The 21,743-nt window shown below is 34.5% G+C and overlaps 1 protein-coding gene across 9 annotated transcripts in view; it reads right to left on the reverse strand.

Annotated features, from left to right (window-relative positions):
- Window positions 1–5,720: 5,720 nt before the first annotated feature.
- The window catches only part of ODF2L (outer dense fiber of sperm tails 2 like), a 56,215-nt gene continuing 40,192 nt past the window's right edge, over window positions 5,721–21,743 (reverse strand). For all 9 annotated transcript variants that reach the window (XM_082616431.1, XM_082616432.1, XM_082616433.1 and 6 more), the window contains 7 exons: window positions 17,104–17,214; window positions 15,712–15,816; window positions 13,581–13,739; window positions 11,492–11,577; window positions 11,247–11,409; window positions 8,769–8,894; window positions 5,721–6,300 (listed from right to left, as the gene is read on the reverse strand). In XM_082616431.1, the coding sequence (XP_082472557.1) occupies window positions 6,172–6,300; window positions 8,769–8,894; window positions 11,247–11,409; window positions 11,492–11,577; window positions 13,581–13,739; window positions 15,712–15,816; window positions 17,104–17,214 (879 nt within the window). In that variant the 3' untranslated portion in view covers window positions 5,721–6,171. The remainder of the gene's footprint in view (window positions 6,301–8,768; window positions 8,895–11,246; window positions 11,410–11,491; window positions 11,578–13,580; window positions 13,740–15,711; window positions 15,817–17,103; window positions 17,215–21,743) is intronic.

Here is a 21,743-nt window from a genome sequence, read left to right on the forward strand (position 1 = left end):
GGGAGCCCACCTGCCACAACTAAGGAGCCCACGTGCTGCAACTAAGACCCAGCGCAACCAAATAAATAAAATAAAAAAATAAATATTAAAAAATATATGTAACATGCAGAGAGAACAGAGGAGAAACTGAGGTGGTAAACAGGCTAACAAGACAACGAATTGTACTTGATGATATTCACTGCAGAAACATGGAAACAACTATCCAACAATAATTAATATATTATGATGTATCCAGAGGTAATGGGACAGTAAGTTTATTGGTAGTGTGATCATTCTCATTTTACCCTATCTTGTCAATACTAGGATTACCTCTTTTAAATTACTGTAGGGAACAAAGACTAATTTTCATTTACAATTCTTTACTAATAAATCTCAACATCTTGTAAAAATGTTTATTGGTCGTTAGTAATTCTTCTTTTATGAGTTGTCTGTTTTTAACCTTTGGCCATTTTATCTGATGGACCTTTATATTTTATTAATTTGTAACAGCTCTCTATATGTTGGGCAGGAAAAAGAAAGTATAGAAATCTTTGCGTCTGTTTTACCCTCAAGTGTTGTGCTTGGAGTTTTAGCATGAATCAGATCATTTGAAATTACAATTCCTGTTTCTTAAGATGCTTCAACTTCTAATAGTTTTCAACTTTATGGATACTATCAGAAAGGTTAAAATACATTTTTTCAAGTAAGATAAGTTCAAAATAGTAAAAGCCAAGATTGACTTCTAGCATAGAAATGAAAATTTATAAAGTTTTAAGGTAATTAAGTGTGCTTATCTGTAGAAATGAAATTTTATAAAGTTTTAAGGTAATTAAGTGTGCTTATCTGTAGAAGTGAAAACAAATCTTTTAAAAATAAAAAAGTTTTTAGGTAGTATTACATTCAGGTAACTCAAGAAGTTTTATTATTTTATTATTCAAGAAGTTTAATTATTAAAATGAAATCATTATTTTTTCTTAAGGACCATTTACACATGCCTTACCACCTTGGGTTTAGACGTCCTCTTTAGTTAGTTCTTTTTTTAAAAATGATAGGGAAAGATATCTATTTTACAAAAAAAGCTGCAAAAAATAAACTTTAAGCTTGCCAAAAGCATTCACAGTATATAATTAAAATGTTTCTAATCAAATAATGTATGATAGCTAATCACAGGTTTACTTTTTATAGTTTTAGCCATAATCAATTGTCAATATTAACTTTATCTACTAATAACAAACTAGATATAAAGGGCTCTAGATATAAAGGCTCCTAACAGTTCTTCCCTCCAGTGCCCACCCCAAACTATGCCTATATAAGAAAAAAAGAAGATACTAAAGTTATTTTTAAAAATAAGACTAAACTTTAAGATTTTAAGGAAATCTTAAATTTCAAGGAAAATATTATTTTTAAATGTTTGTGCGTGCATCTGCGTGTGTGTGTATCTGAAAGTATTGCAACTAGTTGTAATGTTAAATAAATCAAAACTACTAAGTTACACTTGGGATTTAATCAATTTCCCAATTCAGTAGCATCAAAGGAAAAGAAGACAAATATGGGATTTTTTATTAATTCTTAGACAAGAAAAAAAGAGAGAAATTCCAGTTAAATTATCTGAAGCAAACAGCTATAAGTGAACCCATTCTATTGAATACCTTCCCGACTCCCAATACCAGCTCCCTCCCATTTTCCACTGTGGCCTCTGGAAAGCATATCTGATTATAAACAAGGTCTCTACACCCTACATCTCTTCAGTCTCTACCTCTGCCTGAACAGAAACCTGACCCCTCACCTAGGAAACTGCTTCCCTTGCAGCCCTCAGGAATGAAAGCTACTCATTCTCCCAGACTCCATATAATTTCCCTTTAGTAGGCAAACCCCTCTCCCTACTTTGAAGATCAGATCTAGTGGCAATATCACTAACCCATCATCTATCTATCCATCTGACAAATATGTACTTGTGCCTGTTACGTGCCAGGCACTGTGTTAGCTATAGGTTATAGAACAGTAAATCCTCATAAGGGTTAAAATCTAGTAAGACAAATATGAAACATAATTACACAAATAATTGTCAATTATGAAAGAAAAGAATAAGAAGGTATACGAGAGAATCAGTAGGATTTAGTCAGGCCAAGAGTGACAGAGAACATTTCAGGATGAGAAAAGGACAGAATGAACTCAGTTTTCAAGGAAACCAAGTGCAGTTGGGCAAGTGGGTGAGGAGAGTTGTCTGATAGGTTGAGGAGGGGGACAAGGCCTTGAGGCCATGAATGTGAGGGCCAGGACATGCAGGGCCTTGAGGGTCATGTTGAGGACTCTGGATTTTATTCTAAGTGCAATCAGAAACCACTGATAAGAGTTTCAAGCCTTCATTCCTCCCTGAGTCATTACTCATCCACTCACATTTAACCAGGATGCTTGTCCTTCAGCTCTACCCAACGCCTTCCGTATCCCAGAAAGTTTCACACCCAAGGCTTCTCAGCTCAACATCCTGGACTCCAGTGACCTCCAGCTCCTCCTCAAGCAGGATTCTCTCCACTTTTTCCTTGTCCCAAATTACTCCACCTCTGAAAATCAAATTCCAGTATTCCATTCTCAGGCCATAACCTCTCACCAAGCCTACTCTTCTTCCACTCTATACCTATCATGCCTGTCCTTCAACCTTTAAATTATTATCTGACTAGAAAAAACAATTGAAATATAATCTCATCAGAATAAGTGAAAAGTTACTACTATTTCCTCCACCCCTACCAAGGCATGTAGGCTTTTCTACGCCTTCTTCCATGCCCATACCAACATATGTGAACTTATATACACAAATGGAGAGATGCTTGTTTTGATTACAAAAAGGGAATCATACCTAATACAAAATTCTGTGACTTTTTTTACCCTAAAAATAAAAATCATGCACAAATCTCAGGCCAGTAGATATAGACTGAATTCATTCTTTAAAGTGCTGCACATTGTTCCAGGTACAGATGCTGCCCGTGATTCCCCTCCAACGTGAACTTCACTTGTTTCTGCAACAAACTTGCTGACCCCAGAAAACCTAGAAGGAGACTCTTCAGTGGAGTAAAGTGCTTCCATTACTGGTAGTTGGAAAAACACTGATACTTGTGACTGAAAAAGTCTGGGAGCAGAATGGCTGCTCACAGCTTCGCAGCGGAGGGTAAGAGGTTTCAGGCCCATGAGTATTGAAGCCATCATGCCTTTCACCACTTAGTTTGATACTGCCCCAGAAATGTGCAAGGCAGGCTGCTGGCAGGTACTGAGGGAAACACAACCATGAGCAGGCAAGGAAAATTAAAACTCATTTACGGCTCTCGAAAGAAATATGGCCAACACAATAGAAACAGGAGATGCCTACTGAGGTAGAACCAATGGAAGAAACAAGAGAATTTTAATGAAAATAGAATGGAATTACAGTGCTGAAAAACAAAAAATACCCCAACACTTTTAGGAACTAAAAATCAATCATGACTTCTTATTTAGAAATTCAGTACCCAACAGAAAAAGAGAATGACTGCCCTTGAGAACCATGTAAGTGGTTAGAAAAATCAGGTGGAAGAAATATCTCACAAGAAACCCAGTGACAGATACCCTGAGGGAAAAGGTAAGCTGCGTGGAGGTCAGATCCAGGAGATAAATCAACGAAGAGGAAAGGAACATGTGGAGAGGTAATAATCCCATAAATAATGGAAGGAAACTTTTAGAACTTAAGAAAGTCATGAGGCCCTGAGTATCAAGCATAAAAGGAAGATCCTGCCAGCCTGTTAGTACTGTGGGAACAAGGGCTTTCTGGGATGATGGGAAGTTGGAAGCAAACACTACTTGGGGACTCCAGGGGACTGACTCTGAACCTCCCTGATGCTGAGTTTGGTTCACAGGCCAGAAGAGCAGAATGTCTGTGCTTAATGTTTCACATGGAAACATTAAGCACAGAGGTTGTTACAGTTCTCCTGGCTCCAACAAACTTCCTTTGTTATTCTGTGTCACTAGCATCTGAGTACTAACCTTAGGGACTTTGCAGTAAGTCTTTTCCTTCCACAGTCCAGCTGAAATATTGTGGGGACCAATTTTTAAACGCCATATGCACAAATTACTTTGATAAAAATAAAAATACAAAAAAGAGAAAGTATTCATAGATGAAGCAATGCATGATTGTTAAAAGAAACCATTACCTTTATTTATGAAATATACATGAAGGTAGTATGGTCATAGTTAACAGCAGAGACTCTGGATGCCTGCTACTTACCAGCTGTGTGACCTTGTGCAAGTTACTTAACTTTTCTGTGTTTTGGTTTCCTGAAGAGTAAATGTAATTAATAGCACCTTTCTCATCAGACATAAAGATTAAGTGAATTAATACATGTACTACACTCAGAGCTTTGGCACAGACTAGTACTCAATAAATAACAGCAATGCTGCTGCTGGGCTACTGCCGCTGTCACTGCTTACAACAGGAAAAAAAGTACTGTACATAGAACTTTAATTTTGGAGTCAGAAGGCTTGAGTTCAAATGCCAACTTTAAAACCCAAAGAGTTTTATATCACAGCCACAGAAGTTAATCCCTCTATGCTTACATTTTGTCATATCTAAGACAGGAATATGAATACCTCCCTCTTTTAACACCCATCTATCTACCTAATCACAAACATCAACTGAGTATCCATATCAGGTATTATGTGGTGGCTGAAACAGAATCATAAATAAGATACAGTTCTGCCCTTAAAGAGTTCACAGTCTAGTGGGAAATACTCAAGAACCTTAGTTTTCTTTCACGTGAGTATTTCCTAAGGCTGTCTTTGCCTTAGGAGATGAAGAAAGGACCACAAGGGTCAAGCATGTGTTTTAGTACCACAAGTACTATGATTTAAAATTAAAAGACAACTCTAATATTGTTGACAATTGTTGGGAAAAAAATGTGGCCAATTTCTGAAATTACTGTATTTTGCTATTTTAAGAAAAATACTATGAAGCAGTTAGGTCACAGGGAAGTAAGCCCCTGCAGGTGATATGGCAGTCTTAGGAGTGAGGGGACCAGAGATAAGCAGGCCCCCATTTCTGGTCAGAAGTGGATAAAACACCTTGGGGGGACTGAGCTCTGTTCACAGGCTGGACTGTGTAGTACACAACTTGCCTCTTTGAACAATCTTTTGAGACCTGAGTGTTCTTTGAATAAACAGCTCTCAAGCCTTTCTCTGAGAGGAGTCACTACTACTTGATCCTTTGTCAATTACATCCATCCCCTTTTAGAGTATCCTGCCTTGACACATAGGGTAGGAGGTTACAGAGAACATGTTCTTGGTAGCTCTTCTACGTCATCCCAATAACAAACACCTTATTCTAAAGCTTCCTGGGATTAAGAGTGTTTATTTTGATCATCCCATGTGAGTTGGCCATGGGTAGGGGTGGGACAAGTTATTCCCCTTTAATCTTTCACTTAACTCAGGGGTTTCAGAATGTCTACACTAATAATATCAGACAATCACTAACATAAGATGAAGAACAAAAGAGACTATGAATTTATAGGAAAGCCTAAATGCCTATTCTTTATAAAGAAATAATGCATGCCAACATATTTTCACCTGTTACCGTCAGTTGGCATTTAGTAGCCATGACTTAAAATTCTATATTTAAAACCTCACAGAAATTATAATGGCATCTCAGCATATTTGAAACAATATTAAGTACACTGAGACCTTTGGTATCTTTAGAAAGTAAGCAATTATATCACTATTAAAAATAATATCCAGAATATTTTCCTTTATTATATTAATATATAAATATACAGCACCATTATGTAAAACAATTATATACATTATTTAAAATCATGTATTTGGCTCATAATTGGCCTAGGTTTATTACAAATTCACTTGAATGGTTGCTACAGTCACAAAGAATGATTCTGGCTTCTTTTCTGTGTGTAAAATATTCCAAAAACCAAAATAAATTAAATAGATATTAATCCAGAGCTAAGTGAAGATTATCCAGCAAAAAAGGAATACTAACATGTATCTTGTTTTAAAGTTTCAATTGGATAATAAATTATGTTTCAAAAATCTTTACATAAAAACCCTAATAGTACCACCCATAAATCATAAAATATAGCAACAGATAGTATATTTAATTTTTATCTAATTACTTTTTAGACTCATAGTAAAAACCTATTGCTTATAGAAAATAAATCCAACAATTTATCCAAACATTGTTACATAAGAAGTTTTAAGAAACTGTAAATAATTCTTAATACTCTCATTTTGATTCTCCGACTTTTCAAGACTATGTTGTATTTCTTTCAAACATACTTCCTGATGTTGTGCTTTCTAAATAAAAAAAGAAATAAAGATAATTAATAATGACATTCATATCAAAGGATAGTCATAATATAAAATTTATATACACAGGGCTTCCCTGGTGGCACAGTGGTTGAGAGTCCCGCCTGCCGATGCAGGGGACTCAGGTTCATGCCCCGGTATGGGAAAATCCCACATGCTGTGGAGCGGCTGGGCCCGTGAGCCATGGCCGCTGAGCCTGTGCCTCGCAGCGGGAGAGGCCACAACAGTGAGAGGCCCACATACCGCAAAAAAAAAAAAAAAAATTATATACACAATAATTGAATACATGGTTTTAAATTTTTTTAAAGAAAGAATCCTAACATCTGATGTGTTGATAATTAACTTAGAGCTCACTTTTCTTTAAAATCTAGAATAAAGCACATACATGGTTGATCTCTACTGTGAGTTTGTTGTAATACACCTTCACTTAGCCCCTAATTATTACATATGTAACATGATTAACTCAAATGGATTTTACTTAAAACTGTCACAATTAATTTCTATTACATTTAACATGACATATTTTAATACTAGTTTTTGCCATTTTCTTTGCCTAAAAGAATGACTTTTGCTATCTTAAAAACTGATAGAATTCTAGTTTTGATAATATGAATATTTTATTTTTAGAATCTTTTAAAAAATAAAATGAACTCAATATCATAGGTATTCTTTGAGGAAAAAATTTTAAATGTATTGTATTTTAAAAATATTCAGCTGCATATAAATTCCCAAGAGATCTGTTCGCTGAAAATACTTTAGATAGACAGGCTGCAAGTATCATCTAGCTTCCAACTAAAATGTAGGCACCTTGAGAAGAAAAATCTTTTATATCCTTCCTATCAGGTGTTCAGTGACACCTGATACCTTCTGAAACTGAGCGATGCCCCCAGGGGAAGTGTGGTGGGTGGTATGAAACAACTTGCTAGGCTGAGCTACACAAAGTCACAGAATGAATATAGTGAATCTTTGAGGAACATCGATTTTACTCAACAACTTGGGAGGGAAAAATATTAATACAAACACACATATTGTAAGGTAGAATGCAAAATGTACATGGATTTTAGTATAATATATAAGACTCCAAAGACATTTCAGGCTTCTTGATCTGAGGTAAGCTGCTGAGGGTCACCCTTGGGTCTGTGCAAGCACTCCGCCCTCCCCCGGAGCACCTGGGCAGAAAAATCTGTAGAGGCCTGCCACTGTGGGCAGGGCACCCTAGAAGACACCAGCATACAATTAACTATGAGACAGCCTCTCAGGGTGCTTACAGTTCAGATGGAGCTAAGGCTTGTATACAAAACGAATACTGAATTGCCAACTAAACTGCCCCTGGAAGGGAAAAAACTCATAAACCCATTTTTCAGCAATGTCTAAATCTATGGTTAGAATTCTAGTTTTTTACTACTGTAAAAATGATCAGGTTTAACAAAACATCAGATCTTAAATCTACCTATTTTAGCAGCTTTAATATTCCCAAGTACTGGGAATATTATAGCAAACACACCTCATCTTAATATACTTATTTTATTTTTTCAGAAGTTTCAATTACACAAAGAATATCACACATATTTTACAACAGAAAGTCTGACAGTGAGTTATAAAAAAGAGTTTTGAAATAAAGGGAAGGCCTGTGCTAAATTAAAGATGAGAAATGTTTTGTTCTGATTATTGCCAAGGAACTTTTGATGGCAATAAAATTAAAATATTGCACGTCAAAACTCATTTAACGTTTGAACCTTTCAGGTTTTCAATGATTTAGATGCTTGGGAATGAAAAAATAGTTTTCATGGAGTCTGGCTCCTGGAAAAAATAAAGTATTATTTCCTGTGTCACTGTTAAGTAGATAGTTTTCAAGTAATTCAGTCACAACTAGTGCCAGCTTTCACAGTTTATGTCATCTGACTGTTTCATGAATAGTTAGGAAAAAACATTAGAAGACTAATTAAACACAGCCAATTTGGTATTCTCATCTCATGGCTGAGTGGACCAAAGCATCCACTTCACATGCAGATATAAAATGTTTACTTAACACCAACTTATAACTTTCTAAAATATAATATGCATTATTTAAGACATATCAAAATCTAACTCATAATAATAGTGTTTATCTTAAAAACTGAAAAATTCATATTAGAAAGAAAATAAGTCAATGATATCTGTAACTTTCATTAAGCATTTGTCATGTAAAAGTAATATGCAGGGAAAGGGCCTGATGAGACTTCGGGGGAAATGTAATAGATGCTACCAAGGATGCAGGATAATAATTCTTTGCCCAAATGCTGACATTTTAATTTTTTATGATTTATATTATTTGTTATTTTTAATACTATCAGTAAAGCAATAGCCTTGATTCCCCTCACTTTGTATTTTAATTGTTTATAACTAAACTCCATGGTAAGAATGTTAAATGCTAACTTATTTTTAATGAAAATATATTAAGCCATACTAATACTTACACTGTTCATTTTGCAAACAAGTTGGTTTTGTTCTTCATTTTTCTTTCTAAGCTCAGTTTCCAGATCTAATATTTTAACTTGTAAAGCCCTTTCTCTAGATGACGTTTTCTCTATTTCTTCAGAAACCTGTAATTTTAATTAAAAGAATAAAAAAACTAAATGTGCTTTCTTTAAGATATGATTTAAAGCCTTGACATAGTTATACTGTATCTCTTCTTTCCAAATAGGTATTATTTGGATATTAGACAATTTAATTAGAAAGTGTTTAAAGATGTTCTATCTTGAGAAACGCATAGTGTAAGCATGTATTCTCCCCTTCGCTGTGTAAGTACCTGAAAAATTAGCTTGAAGTGGAAGAGGTATACGTATTTGCACTGCTCTGTGACGTTGGTAGGTTTTCCCCAATACTATATTTCTATAACCTGCTGAGACCAATTGCCATGTTTTATAGTATTTATATTTACCATGGTGTCTGGAGTGGTGGTGGGACATATAAAGTCCACAACCAACACTGATTATAGACTTGGATGGACAGAATTGGGAGCAGGGTAGGTGATATTTACACCACACACACACACACACACACACACACACACACACGAGATTGGTTTTTCATTCATTCACTTCCAAAATGTTCTGAATTTGAGTTTTCATATTTCTCTGATGGCTTATTTTAGCAGAAAGTCTAGCTTAGCTACATTCATCCAAGGATTCAGATACTTGGGAGCCTATTTGCAGGAATACTGGGTTGGATCCATAAGAATGACAGTGGACGCAGGGACTAGTTCAGGAGCAAGGAGCTAGTAGGAAGGATTGTCCTCTAATATCACTCCCATGGACTAAGTTCTAAGTTATTATAGTTATTTACAAAGATTTCTTGTGCACAAATTCCAAGGGCGATTGAGAGGATAGCAGGATTTGAAGCTGTGGGAGAAAGGGCCCTCAGGACAAGTATCTGTGTCCTTTACAACGTCCAGCAGTGTAGACAATGGTGACAGTGCAGTGATGGCACTCCTCATATGGCAGGAACTAAAGACAACCCCATATTCCATTGTAGCAGGAAAGAAAGGAGAGAGCAGACACATCTCTGGGGACTGAACTCTTGTGAGAAGGAATCTGAGAGCATCTAGCATTTCCAAAGTCCATTTAGTCTGAACCCAGGATAAAGTCACTTCTTATTTTCCTCCCAAAGGTTGGGACTGAGAAATCTGGATTACACTTCTATCATTGGCAGTACATTTTACTACTTAGCTTTCATTCAATGATGTGTCTTTCAAAGTCAATTTAAATTGCTTTCCTGGAGTTAAAAAAAAAATCAAAATGTATCTATATGACACGCACGATTTAAGAGCCACATTTCAAGGATATCAGATGTTATCTCACCCTTGTGGAACTGCCTTTAACAGGCTTGGGAAAGACCATGGGTGGAAGAGAGTCTAGAGAGATAGATTCAAAATTTGGTGCTGGACATGTTAAGTTTGAGATGCCTATGTTAAGTGGAGATGTCAAATAAGTAGCAGAATATATGAATTTAGATGTCAGGATAGAGAAAAGTCTGGGATGGAGATACACTTCTGAGAGTTATCAGGGTATAGACAATCTCCTTTTGGCGTCATTCAATCCTATGAGGAAATTCATTATCCCCATTTTATCAATTAAAAAACTAAAGTTTAGAAAGTAGCTTGCCCTGGGTCAGGGTATAATGTGTCAGAAGCAGAATTCAAATCTACTTCTTGTGGATTCCAAAGCCCACCTCGTGTCTTTCAAGATTACATTTTCAAATCACTTGATAAATTTACCTCTTCTTTGAGATCTTCCTGAATCATTTTCCCCTCTTCTCCAGAATGAACTAACCACACGCCCTCGGTGTACCTTGTATCTTCCCTGCATTGTAGCACCTACTTGCTGGATGACATTTGTTTGTTCACATGTTATCTCCCTACTGGACTGTGAGTGTCCTGAGAGCTGAGGCCAGGTCTTATTCATCTTTGCATCATAAGCACTAGCAGAATGCTTGACAGACAGTGAGATATTTATTAAATGCTATCCAGATGGATTTAACCGGAAATTAATTCTTGTCTGTATTTATTTATATAACAACATTTGCCAAAAGAAAAGGGAGTTGAGCTTTATAGCTCACTGAATCCTGATCAAAACCAAAAGGTTCAATAATTTGCATATTTGTTGTGGTTTCATTTAAAAAAAAAAGAGGGGGGACTACTTTAAAGTGTTTTCCATCTCTGCCCTTTACCCTGCCACATCATCATTTATTTAGTGAAGTAACTCTGGACCAGTAATCTATCTGTTTAGCTCCAAAAGGGAAAAGCAAGTAAAAAACAAAAATGTAATTGCTCCCTTCACCCTGTCATCAGGATAAAAACAATAACTGTAGGTTTGGCAAGATGAGATATTGTCTGTTTCAAAAGATGACTCTTTGGTAAACTAATTTAAAAGTTTCTGAATAAAGGCCATCTGTACCTTTTGTCTTCCTTCTTCTAAAGCAGCTTCCAGCTGTCTGGCCAATGCTCTATATTCTGCAGATTTCTCTTTAAACTTAAGATTGGTATGCTTAAGACATCCTTCTTGGTTTGCCAGCTTCTTTTCAAGCTCTTTATTTTCTGCATCCATCTGTTCTAATTTTCTTTTTACAGAAGACATATATTTTAAAATTATAGTGTGTAGAAAAAAAGGTAACACCAATTTTAAGTCAATTTAATACTTACTGTTTAAGGTTTTCACATTTCAGCTGAATAAGATAATTTTCCTCTTCCAGAGAAAGCTTTGTCAGAAGATCATGATTTTCATCAAACTAAAGGAGAAAAAAGTTTTCTTGGTTATTTTCTTTATAATCAACTTCCAAAGAAATCTATATAGTTTATTATTAGAACAATTATAAAAAAGAAGAAGGTATAAATATTATTACTCCTATACAGAGAGACACCAAGAAATATTATATTGTTAAAACACAAGTTCTTAAATTTCTGGTTAATTTTTTAAAAACTATGCTGCTTCACAGAAAATCTATGAAAAATTTTACTGAAAGATGGCAATTAAAACATTCTGAGTAACGTTTTATTGAAAAAGAACATTTATTAAGTAAATGTGAAGATTTTAAACAGCAATCTCCTATTGTTGGATACTTAGGGTTACTCTTACAGTTTTCTGTTTCTCTTACAGATAGTGATTGACAATTGAATATCTGTGAAGTTGTAACTCTGAGTACAAACCATATTTGTGAGAAGCAAAATAAAATAGATAAGCAAATCAACCAAAGACACACCTGCCTATGCCGAGACAGAATATTCTTCCCATTGCTTCAAAAGCTATATTTAAATAGTTTTTTTTTAAATCTCCTATGCAATTTATTTTATTTATTTTATTATTATTATTATTTATTTATTTTTACATCTTTATTGGAGTATAATTGCTTTACAATGGTGTGTTAGTTTCTGCTTTATAACAAAGTGAATCAGTTATACATATACATACGGTCCCATATCTCTTCCCTCTTGTGTCCCCTCCCTCCCACCCTCCCTATCCCACCCCTCTAGGTGGTCACAAACCACCGAGCTGATCTTCCTGTGCTATGCAGCTCCTTCCCACTAGCTATCTATTTTACGTTTGGTAGTGTATATATGTCCATGCTACTCTCTCACTTTGTCACAGCTTACCCTTCCCCCTCCCCATATCCTCAAGTCCATTCTCTAGTAGGTCTGTATCTTTATTCCTGTCTTACCCCTAGGCTCTTCATGACATTTTTTTTTCTTAAATTCCATATATATGTGTTAGCATATGACGTTTTGAAAAAAAAATAGAATTTTTCTCACAATTTCAATTAGTAATTTAGGTTATCTATGTGATTTGACATTTTCCTAGAAAGATCTCTTTTCAGGAACTTAAACTCAGCAAAGTTTTGTTTGCCTGTTTTTAAAAAGATGATGCATTTCAATATTAAATCCAGATTACATTTGAAAGATAGACAGGGAATCCTTCCTAAAATTATTCTGCAAATAAAGAAAAAGACTTGCCACCACCTTTGGACATGCTTCTTTGAAAAATAATTAATTAGGGCTTCCCTGGTGGTGCAGTGGTTGAGAGTCTGCCTGCCGATGCAGGGAACGCAGGTTCGTGCCCTGGTCCAGGAAGATCCCACATGCCGCGGAGCGGCTGGGCCCGTAAGCCATGGCCGCTGAGCCTGCGCGTCCAGAGCCTGTGCTCCGCAACGGGAGAGGCCACAACAGTGAGAGGCCCACGTACTGCAAAAATAATAATAATAATAATAATAATAATAATAATAATAATAATAATAATAATTAAAAAATATTTATTAAGTGTTTACTATGTGTTAGGCATTGAGTTAGGAGATGGCTGTATGGCACCCACGATCTCTCTTCTGATGGAGTAAGAAAAGTATATGTTGAAAAAAATAATTGAGAATAATACAAATAAACTTGGTACATAATTCTAATTGAAATAAATGCTAATTTTTGTAAGGTAAATTACAATAATTTACCTTATCCTAACATTAAAAAATATACATGTAAACATAGCTTTGTTCCTTCGCTCATGCTATTACTATGTCCTCAAATGTCTAAATACAGATTTGTATGAATAAACTAAATCAGCAATTTTAATTACCAATTTTTTAAAAAATAGCTTGAAAATAATATAGTATTTGCATGAAACTGACCTTTTATCAACTTACTTAGATGAGAGTAAAATAATCACCCTCTGACATGAGTGCCCTCAACTGGTGAAATTATTCCAAAGCATTTAACACATCTAGCAAAAATCAAAATGATGGTTGGACACCTGGCCCTGAAGCTCCCTAATGACGTGTGCTTGGTCTGCACATTTCCCCTTGTGGTGCTGCAGACTCTCCTGACACTCGTGAAGCCTCTGTTCTGCTGCCGTCAAGGAATCGCGGTCGTGCTCTAACTCCTTCAGATGAGACTCCATCTGGCCTCTCACCTGAGTTGTAGCATTAGGGAAATAAGTGCAAGATCACACATTCAGCATTAATGTTTTTACTATCTTAAATACTAGATATGCTTGTAATATAGTAAATGTTTTAGGTATAATAGTTTTTTTAAAAAGATTTAACCAAATAAATAAGAATAAACTTTAAGTTAGACTCTGCTAAATAAGAATATATAACTCAAAAGTGGGCTGGACTTCAATTAGTTTCCAAAAAGTTTGCTGAATAAACGAATATGGTAATATTAGCTTGCAGGGAGACTGTTTAAATTACTTAGGAAAGTAAACTTTTTTGAATCCTGTCATTTATATTCAAGTATAGATATTACTAAGAAAGCTGGTATGGTAGTTTTCTGCTGTCCAGCCATCAGTCTAAAGTAACTTTAGACTTTTTGTCATTCGATCTGGTAACTCAGATATTTCAATTAAAGCAGCCTTGCTGTGCTCACCTTAGTCCAAATCAGTGGGTTTACTGTATATAAATTCAAAATAGTTAATATCATCAGTACTCAGTAGATTATAATTTGATCACTAATGTTACTATGTTACTAAGAACAAATCTAACTGTATCTATATTAATCTCTGGCTGCTGCAATTCTTCACTGTGGCACTTTTGTGGAGATGTGACAAGAAGCAGCCCTAAAAAAATGCTTGTACTGCTAATTAAGAAAAAATAACAAGACATAGGGCACTTAGGATGTTCATAGGGAGGGAAAACAAGAGCTAGACTCTTTCCCCGAGACAGGGAACACACAGAGCTGCTGTGCAACATCTGGCATTCTTGATCACAAAAGATAAAAAGAACAAAACCTACCTCTGGGTCCCCAAACATCTAAGAGCACATGAGAAAACCAGGAGATTTAAAACAGTAGGGAAGAAAAAGGAAGCATTTCATTAGAAAAAAAAAAAATAATGGCTTGTCTGGTTTAATATCAGTAAGAAGACATTGTGACTTCACAGTATTTGAAAACCACAGGCTCCTGCCCCATTGGTCTTTTGAAAAGGTTTTTTAAATAGACATTTATTTAGAGTGCTGCCTACAAAAGAGGAGACATTTGCATTGGTATGTCTCATGAGAAAAACTGATCAAGAGGTATGAAATGATTTCTTCTCTGCTCTGCTAAAAATAGGTGAAAAGTATTGATAATTCTAAGTAGTAAGTTGCACATTTAATAGGCTACCTTTATCTCTTTTAACCAGCAGAATATCTGCTCTGGCTGACCTCTTCTTCACATTGGTGCCTCACTCAGACTTCTCAATTCCAAGATGTGGGGACAACCCAGAGACAGTCACCTTATTACACTCAGTTGGAACTGACCAGTAACATCCCATGATGTCCCCAGCCGGGAGTCAGGGGAGTCAGCGTCCTACAACTTTTGCTGCTTCCTTACCAAAACAACGTGAAAAGACCCAAAAAGGGATGCAGTTTCATTTAAAAACTTAAAAATATTCACAAAAACATCATAACTTGCCAACACTGAACTTCCCCTCATTCTTTTGCAGTAGGATGAAAAAAAAAGTAAATGATGTTGGGTTTTTTAATGTTATTTTTCTTCCATAAAAGCATTTAGCAAAGAATAATTACTTTGCTTTTTTACACAAAAGATTTACTACCAGAATAAAAAGGTAAGATTAAAAATGAAAGGTATTCAACTTTGCATGAAGCTCAGTGATAAATAAACATTTTTTCTGCTTCTTAAGTCTGATCTTGTATCAGAAAAATTAAACATTTATGTTATTTTCCAAATATTTAGGAAAAAGTAAAAAAAAACATTCACACAAACAAACATTTCAAGCCTGGATGAAACATCATGTCCTTAGAAAACAAACTGCCACAGAAATCGAGAACAGATAATTTCTAGGTCTAAACTAAAGAAAATGACCAAAATTAAAGAATTTATATAAAATTCATAAAGTACAAAACATACATAAAACATTATTTTATTGTTTAAAATGTTAAACTTACCTTCTTTAATTTTTTATTTTTGTTTTTTGTTATTAGGTTATTCTCTTGTAGCAAACTTTCACATCTGCTTTCCACCATTTCAGCTGCTTGTTGCAACTTCTGTATCTGAAAATAAAAAATATTATTAGAGTAAGATGCATTATTTTATTATTAGGACCACTGTATGAAATAAAAAGCTAAAAAATTGAATTTCAATTTTAAAATTTCAATTTTAAACCCATTATCATTTTCCTATTAATACTCTCAGTATGTTTATCTAATGTTATTCCTTCTTTAAATACAGGAATCACTCAGTGCTGTATTCTAATCCACAATCCTTTTATGATTTACCTGTCTTTTCCCATCAATACTTCTAGAATCTTCACCTGAGCTCTGAATATTAGAGAGAGATCCTCATTTGCAGGTCCATGTCACTTTAAAGAATCAGTCTCTGGTCCAAACTAGCTCCCAAACCAATTATTTCACACTCCGAATGAAAATCTGCTCAAAAAATATCTGAGCACTTTATACAAGGCCCAGAGTCAAGAATATGGTAACTCATCTACAATATTCTTGATGGGGGATTAAACCAGAACAAACAGCTGGAAGACCCAGATGACATTCCCAATAACACATTGCACAGTCCATCACAGCCTCCATTCTTACCTCCAGCTGGGATTACTGAAATATTCTAACTGGATGTCTCAACTCCAATTTTCTATCTAAACCATTGGGATGGAGCGCTTCCTACTTACCTACATTATGCCCCTCCTTAAGTTTTAACCTTTAGTTCATTATTCTTCAATTCAAACACTCTCTTCCAAGAAAATCAAGCTCTTTATTGACAGTTTGTTACCCATCACTCAAGGACCTACATAAGTCCCATCTTTCAAATGAAGTTTTTCTTAAACTTTCCAATACTTAAGCTTTTCTATAAATTACCAATTAACACACTCTCTATTCCATACATATTGTCATCTGTTCTTTTCCAGGTCTTTCATGTGAGTAAATCTGAATTATACTTTACTTATTTGGAAAGAGGAAATATTGTGCTTTAATGATCCTTGAAGGGATTCATTATTCTAAATCAATACCATTAAAAATACAAGATGACAAATATAACCAAAATTAACTAACAGGACTATTATAGGTTCACATTACACCTATGTAATTAATTTTAGATATACTTTTAGGAATAACCAATATAAACACAGGATATTTAAATCAGGAATCAGCAGAATCATCATTTTATAAAAGTATTTGGGACCTTAAGAAATATTTGGGATATATCATATTTTATCACAAATAATAACTCTACCTTTCTTCAGTTCTGCTTTTTTAGATCATAAACAAATGCAGTGTTTTAAATTATCTACCAAATTTAACAAACATTAAAATAAATGCAATGATCACCTGAGTTTTATAAACTTCAATAAGGGTTTTCTGTTGTTTTTCTACCTCTTGCAATTCTAAGAGCTCATTTTCAACAGAGGCAATCTCGTCCTTCAAAGCAGCTAGTGTAGTCTATTAAGGAATATATAGATTTTATAAATCATTAGAATTCATTTGTACTCCAGTGCTATAGCATTAAAAAACATAACTCATTTATCAACGAAGCTAATAAAATAATTATTTCTGATTGCATATAATTACCATCTAAAATTAGGAATTTCAGGAAGTTAGTAAGATTTATGAGCAACCTTAATAAGACTTATTCAAGACCTATTTTTAAACTTTAAAAATTTACTGATGAAAAAGACTTGGAAAATAGAAAGACCATGTTCCTAGAAGGGAGGACTCAATACTCTTGACATATCTGTTTTTTCCAAATCAATAAACTTTACTGTAATTACAACCAAAAGTATAACAGTTAAGGGGAAGAGGAATATGATAAAATTAATTTAAAATTCATATGGAAAAATAAAGAGACTAATAAACATTTTAAAAGATACTAAGTAGAGAATCTCAGTACTTATTAGATATTAAAATGTATAAAGAACTAAAATTATTAAGATACTAACATAATAATATAGAGGTCTATGGAATAGAAAAAGAAAAATACACTAAGATTATATTTAGTGTATGACAAAGGTTGGGTTTTTGAATAAATGGGAAAAATATGGATCACTATATAATGGTAATAAGACAACTATTTATTAGGAAAAAAGCAGATTTAACTATTTGCCTTCAGCAAACATGATTTTTATATTAAACAATTATATATTTATTTTAATGTATTAAATACTTAAAAGTTAAGCTTAAATTTTTTCACAGAAGATCCAGGTAAAATTTGATTTGATTTTAGGATAGCAAAAACCTAACTAAGCATAAAATCAAAAGATGATATCATGAACTGTAAGAGTCTGAGATTTTATCCTCCAAGTTTACCAGTTAGCCTAGCACAGTTTCATGCATGCTAGCAGAAGACACAAAACTCCTGGGTCAGAGTCTTAATTTCTTTATTACTCAAAGCAATAGCAGTAGCCAGATATTAGCATTTGTGTTCGTTTCCAAAGCCCCACTTCCCAAAGAGCAACACCAAGAGGGCCAGATGACACCTGTACATGTGGTGGGATGTATAGAGAAGCAACTCTGAGTTTAGGGAACCCAAATCTCTTATAACAGACAGTAAGCATGCCTTTTCGTAGAAGGAAACATTGTTATCTTCCAAGGATGTTCACTATACAAACATCCTTGAAAAGACAGTCTGTATCTGGATCACAGGCAGTCAGATGTGCAGAAATGTGAGACTCCCAACAGAAGCCGAAAAGGAAAAAAAAGTTATAATATACACACACACACATACAAACACACACATGCATATATATACATACATATGTACATGTACATATACCTCCAAAATTTCATAGCCCCTCAAAAAACTAAAGAGCCTAACAAAATGTGAAAAAAGTAAAAGATTATGACAAAAGATTAATACCCTTAATACAGAGAGAGGTCTAATATAATAATTAGGAAAAAAGACATGTAAAGGATAATGAGTAGGTAATTCCAGAAGGCAGAAATGTAAATGATCAAATACATGAAAAAATATACTTACTAGTTATTAAAAAATGCTCTATGCAATGGATAGTCTTCTAGTAGTGAACATAAGAAGCAAAAATCCCTTCCATTGTGAGCTTAATGTACTCCACGTATAGACAGACACAAATAAGGGGTATATAGACAAAAAACAAGAAGTAAAATATATCATACACAAAAGCAAGACAGTAAGGACAAGTTGCGAATGGGCCAGGGAAGCCTCCTGAGAAAGGGACTTTGGAGTAAACACCAAAAGTAAGTATGGCTCTTTGAGAGAAGAGGATTCCTGTAGAGAAAGGCAATGGTGGGAGAAAGCCTGGCCAGTTAGGGGAAAAAGCAAGAAGGCCAATGTGGCAGAAAGCAAGAAAACAAAGGTAAGCGTGGAAGGATATGAGGTCAGAGAGGTAATGGAAAGCCAGATACTATAATGCCTTGTAGATATTTACTCTATTAATCAAGGTATCACTGAAGGGTTTTGAGCAGAGCAGTGACATGGTCTGACTTACATTTTTATAGGAACTACTTTACTGCTACACTGAATGCTGACTGCAGGCGCAGGGGCAAGGGCAGAAGCAAAGAGAAGAGGTAGGAAGTCACTATAACAACGAGACATGATGGTGGCTTGAACCAGGATGACAGTGATGCTGGTGAGAAGTGGTCAAATTCTGGATATATTTGAGGTAGATCTGCTGACAAACTGGAAGCAGGTGTGGGAGAAAGGAGTCAAGTAACAGAAAGGATGACTGCCGTTAACTGAGACAAGGAAAACTGTAGGATGAACCATATTGGGGAATATAGGAACTCTATTTTGGACATGATAACTTTGAGACACCTATGAAATATTCAAGTGGAGATTTCAAGTAAGCAGTAGAATACATGTCTGGAATTCAGGGGCAAGGTCTAGGCTAGAGATATAAATTTGAGAGCCCCCAGGATATAGATGGTATTTAAATCCCCAAAACTAGATAAGATCACTTATCAAATTTGGAGAGATTTGTTTTAAAATTGCCTAGTACTGGAAAAAGTATAGGGACCCATTCACGATGGGTGATCTGGAAATATATAAAACTAACATTAAGAATGGGTCTTCCTTTTGACCATATAAGTTCACTTGCAGAAATTTATCCTAAGAAAATATATATGCAAAAAGACTAAAAGTATCCACATTTTTATTTATATTATAATAGCAAAAAACAAAACAAAACTGGAAATAGTCCAAAATCCCCCAAATTATATATATGCTAAAAGAGTAACTTTACTTATCTTTCAGTTGTAAGATTATAGGTGATTTTAAAATTTTTCCTTTTGTGCTTTTCTGTTTTTCAAACTTTCTATAATGAACAAATAGAACTTTGTAACCTTCTAAATAACTTTTGTTGTTTTTAATACAGGAGGTCACTGGGGCCCTTGAAACAGTATCAGCTAGTATATCCTTCATTTGAAACTAAAATCTAAAATAATTGAAAGTAACAAAATACAACATCTAGACAATTTTACATTGTACATAACATAGGCCAAATATACCTAGATGTTTTTCCTTAAACAAAATTCAGAGAATATGTTAAAAATACATGTTTTTGAATTATTTATAAAATATAATATGTAAACTTTAACTCAATGATTTTTATATGTAATTTAAAATTAATTCCATTACCATGTAATTAAAAACCAGACTTAAAATTAATGAAATATCCTTCTAATCCCCTCTCTGAAGGATATCAAGGAAGTTAAGAAAATAAACATAATAAATAAAATTGCTTCCTCTTCTAGAATAAAATATTTAAAGAATTAATTCAATAAATATTGAATAAGAGCTAACTATATGTCACACCTCCCCTGATTATCCTGTGCATACAAAGATGGGAGTTTATGTGGAAAGATTCATCCTAATTGAGAAGACTTTGGGAGGAAGCAGCATTTAAACTGAACTTTAAAGGAAAGGTAGGGTTTATATACTGAGAAAGAACGCATTCTAAACTGTAAGAACAGTAAAACTACAGGAATAGAGGAAAACATAAACAAGTTGCAGGAAATAAGGAGTATTCGTATTTGGCTCGAGTTCAGGATAACTTGAAGGCTACATTCTCTAGTCTCCCCTGTAACTAGGTGGGGCCATACACCTAAATAAGAAGAGTTGACTGGTATGGAACTTTCAGGAAGTCTCTCTAAAGAGGAGGAGATGGGGAAAAATGGGGAGAGAATTCTTCTTTTGTTTCCCTCCATCCTGTTATTTGAATCTTGGCTATAATGGATGGAGCCACATCAGCCATTTGAATGGCAGAGTAGAGAGCTAAAAAGTAGCTAGGTTCTCTGATGCCATACTGGTTTTGAACTGCCAATTCTGGCCTTCTTTTCCATAAACAGATTCTTTTCTGTCTTCTATTTACTGTTCTCCAAAAAGAGTATTAAGGAACTGAAAATGATGCCATCATCTTTAGTCAAGTCTCATCAGGTTACATGTATCTATGGCTAGGAACTCAAATACCCTTTTCCTCAGAATGCATAAAAGCTTCTTCCCCATCTTTACTCTGGGTACACATAAAAACCAATCATCCCTTGGATTTGACTAAGTTGGAAAATTCTTTCCGGTTATGAAGCAGCCAAGAACATACTTTCTGGTTTCAAACGGACCATGCCTGAGGTTATATCCTATCATAACCGTGACACCTAGAAATAATCTTATGCATTAAAGTTAATGTAATTTTGGATGATTCACCTAACTGCTAAAATTGGAGAGTAAATAAACTTTTTTAGGTTGAGACAAAGAGACAGTTATTCAACTTCATAAATCTTAGTACTGCTGAAAACAACCTTCACATGTATTTGTATATACAACTATAAACATCTAAATATCTCTATATGAGTATGTGTGCATATATGTGTATATACAGATATATATAGTTTTAGAAGCTACTTATTATAATGATATTCTAAAACTCTGAGAAACATAAAGGAAAAAATGATACAAGAGCACTACTCTAAACTTGCTGTTATTTCAAGTTACTTCTACTAAG

The sequence above is a fragment of the Mesoplodon mirus genome, assembly GCF_964341445.2.
Source record: "Mesoplodon mirus genome assembly, chromosome: 3".
Taxonomy (NCBI): Eukaryota; Metazoa; Chordata; class Mammalia; order Artiodactyla; family Ziphiidae; genus Mesoplodon; species Mesoplodon mirus.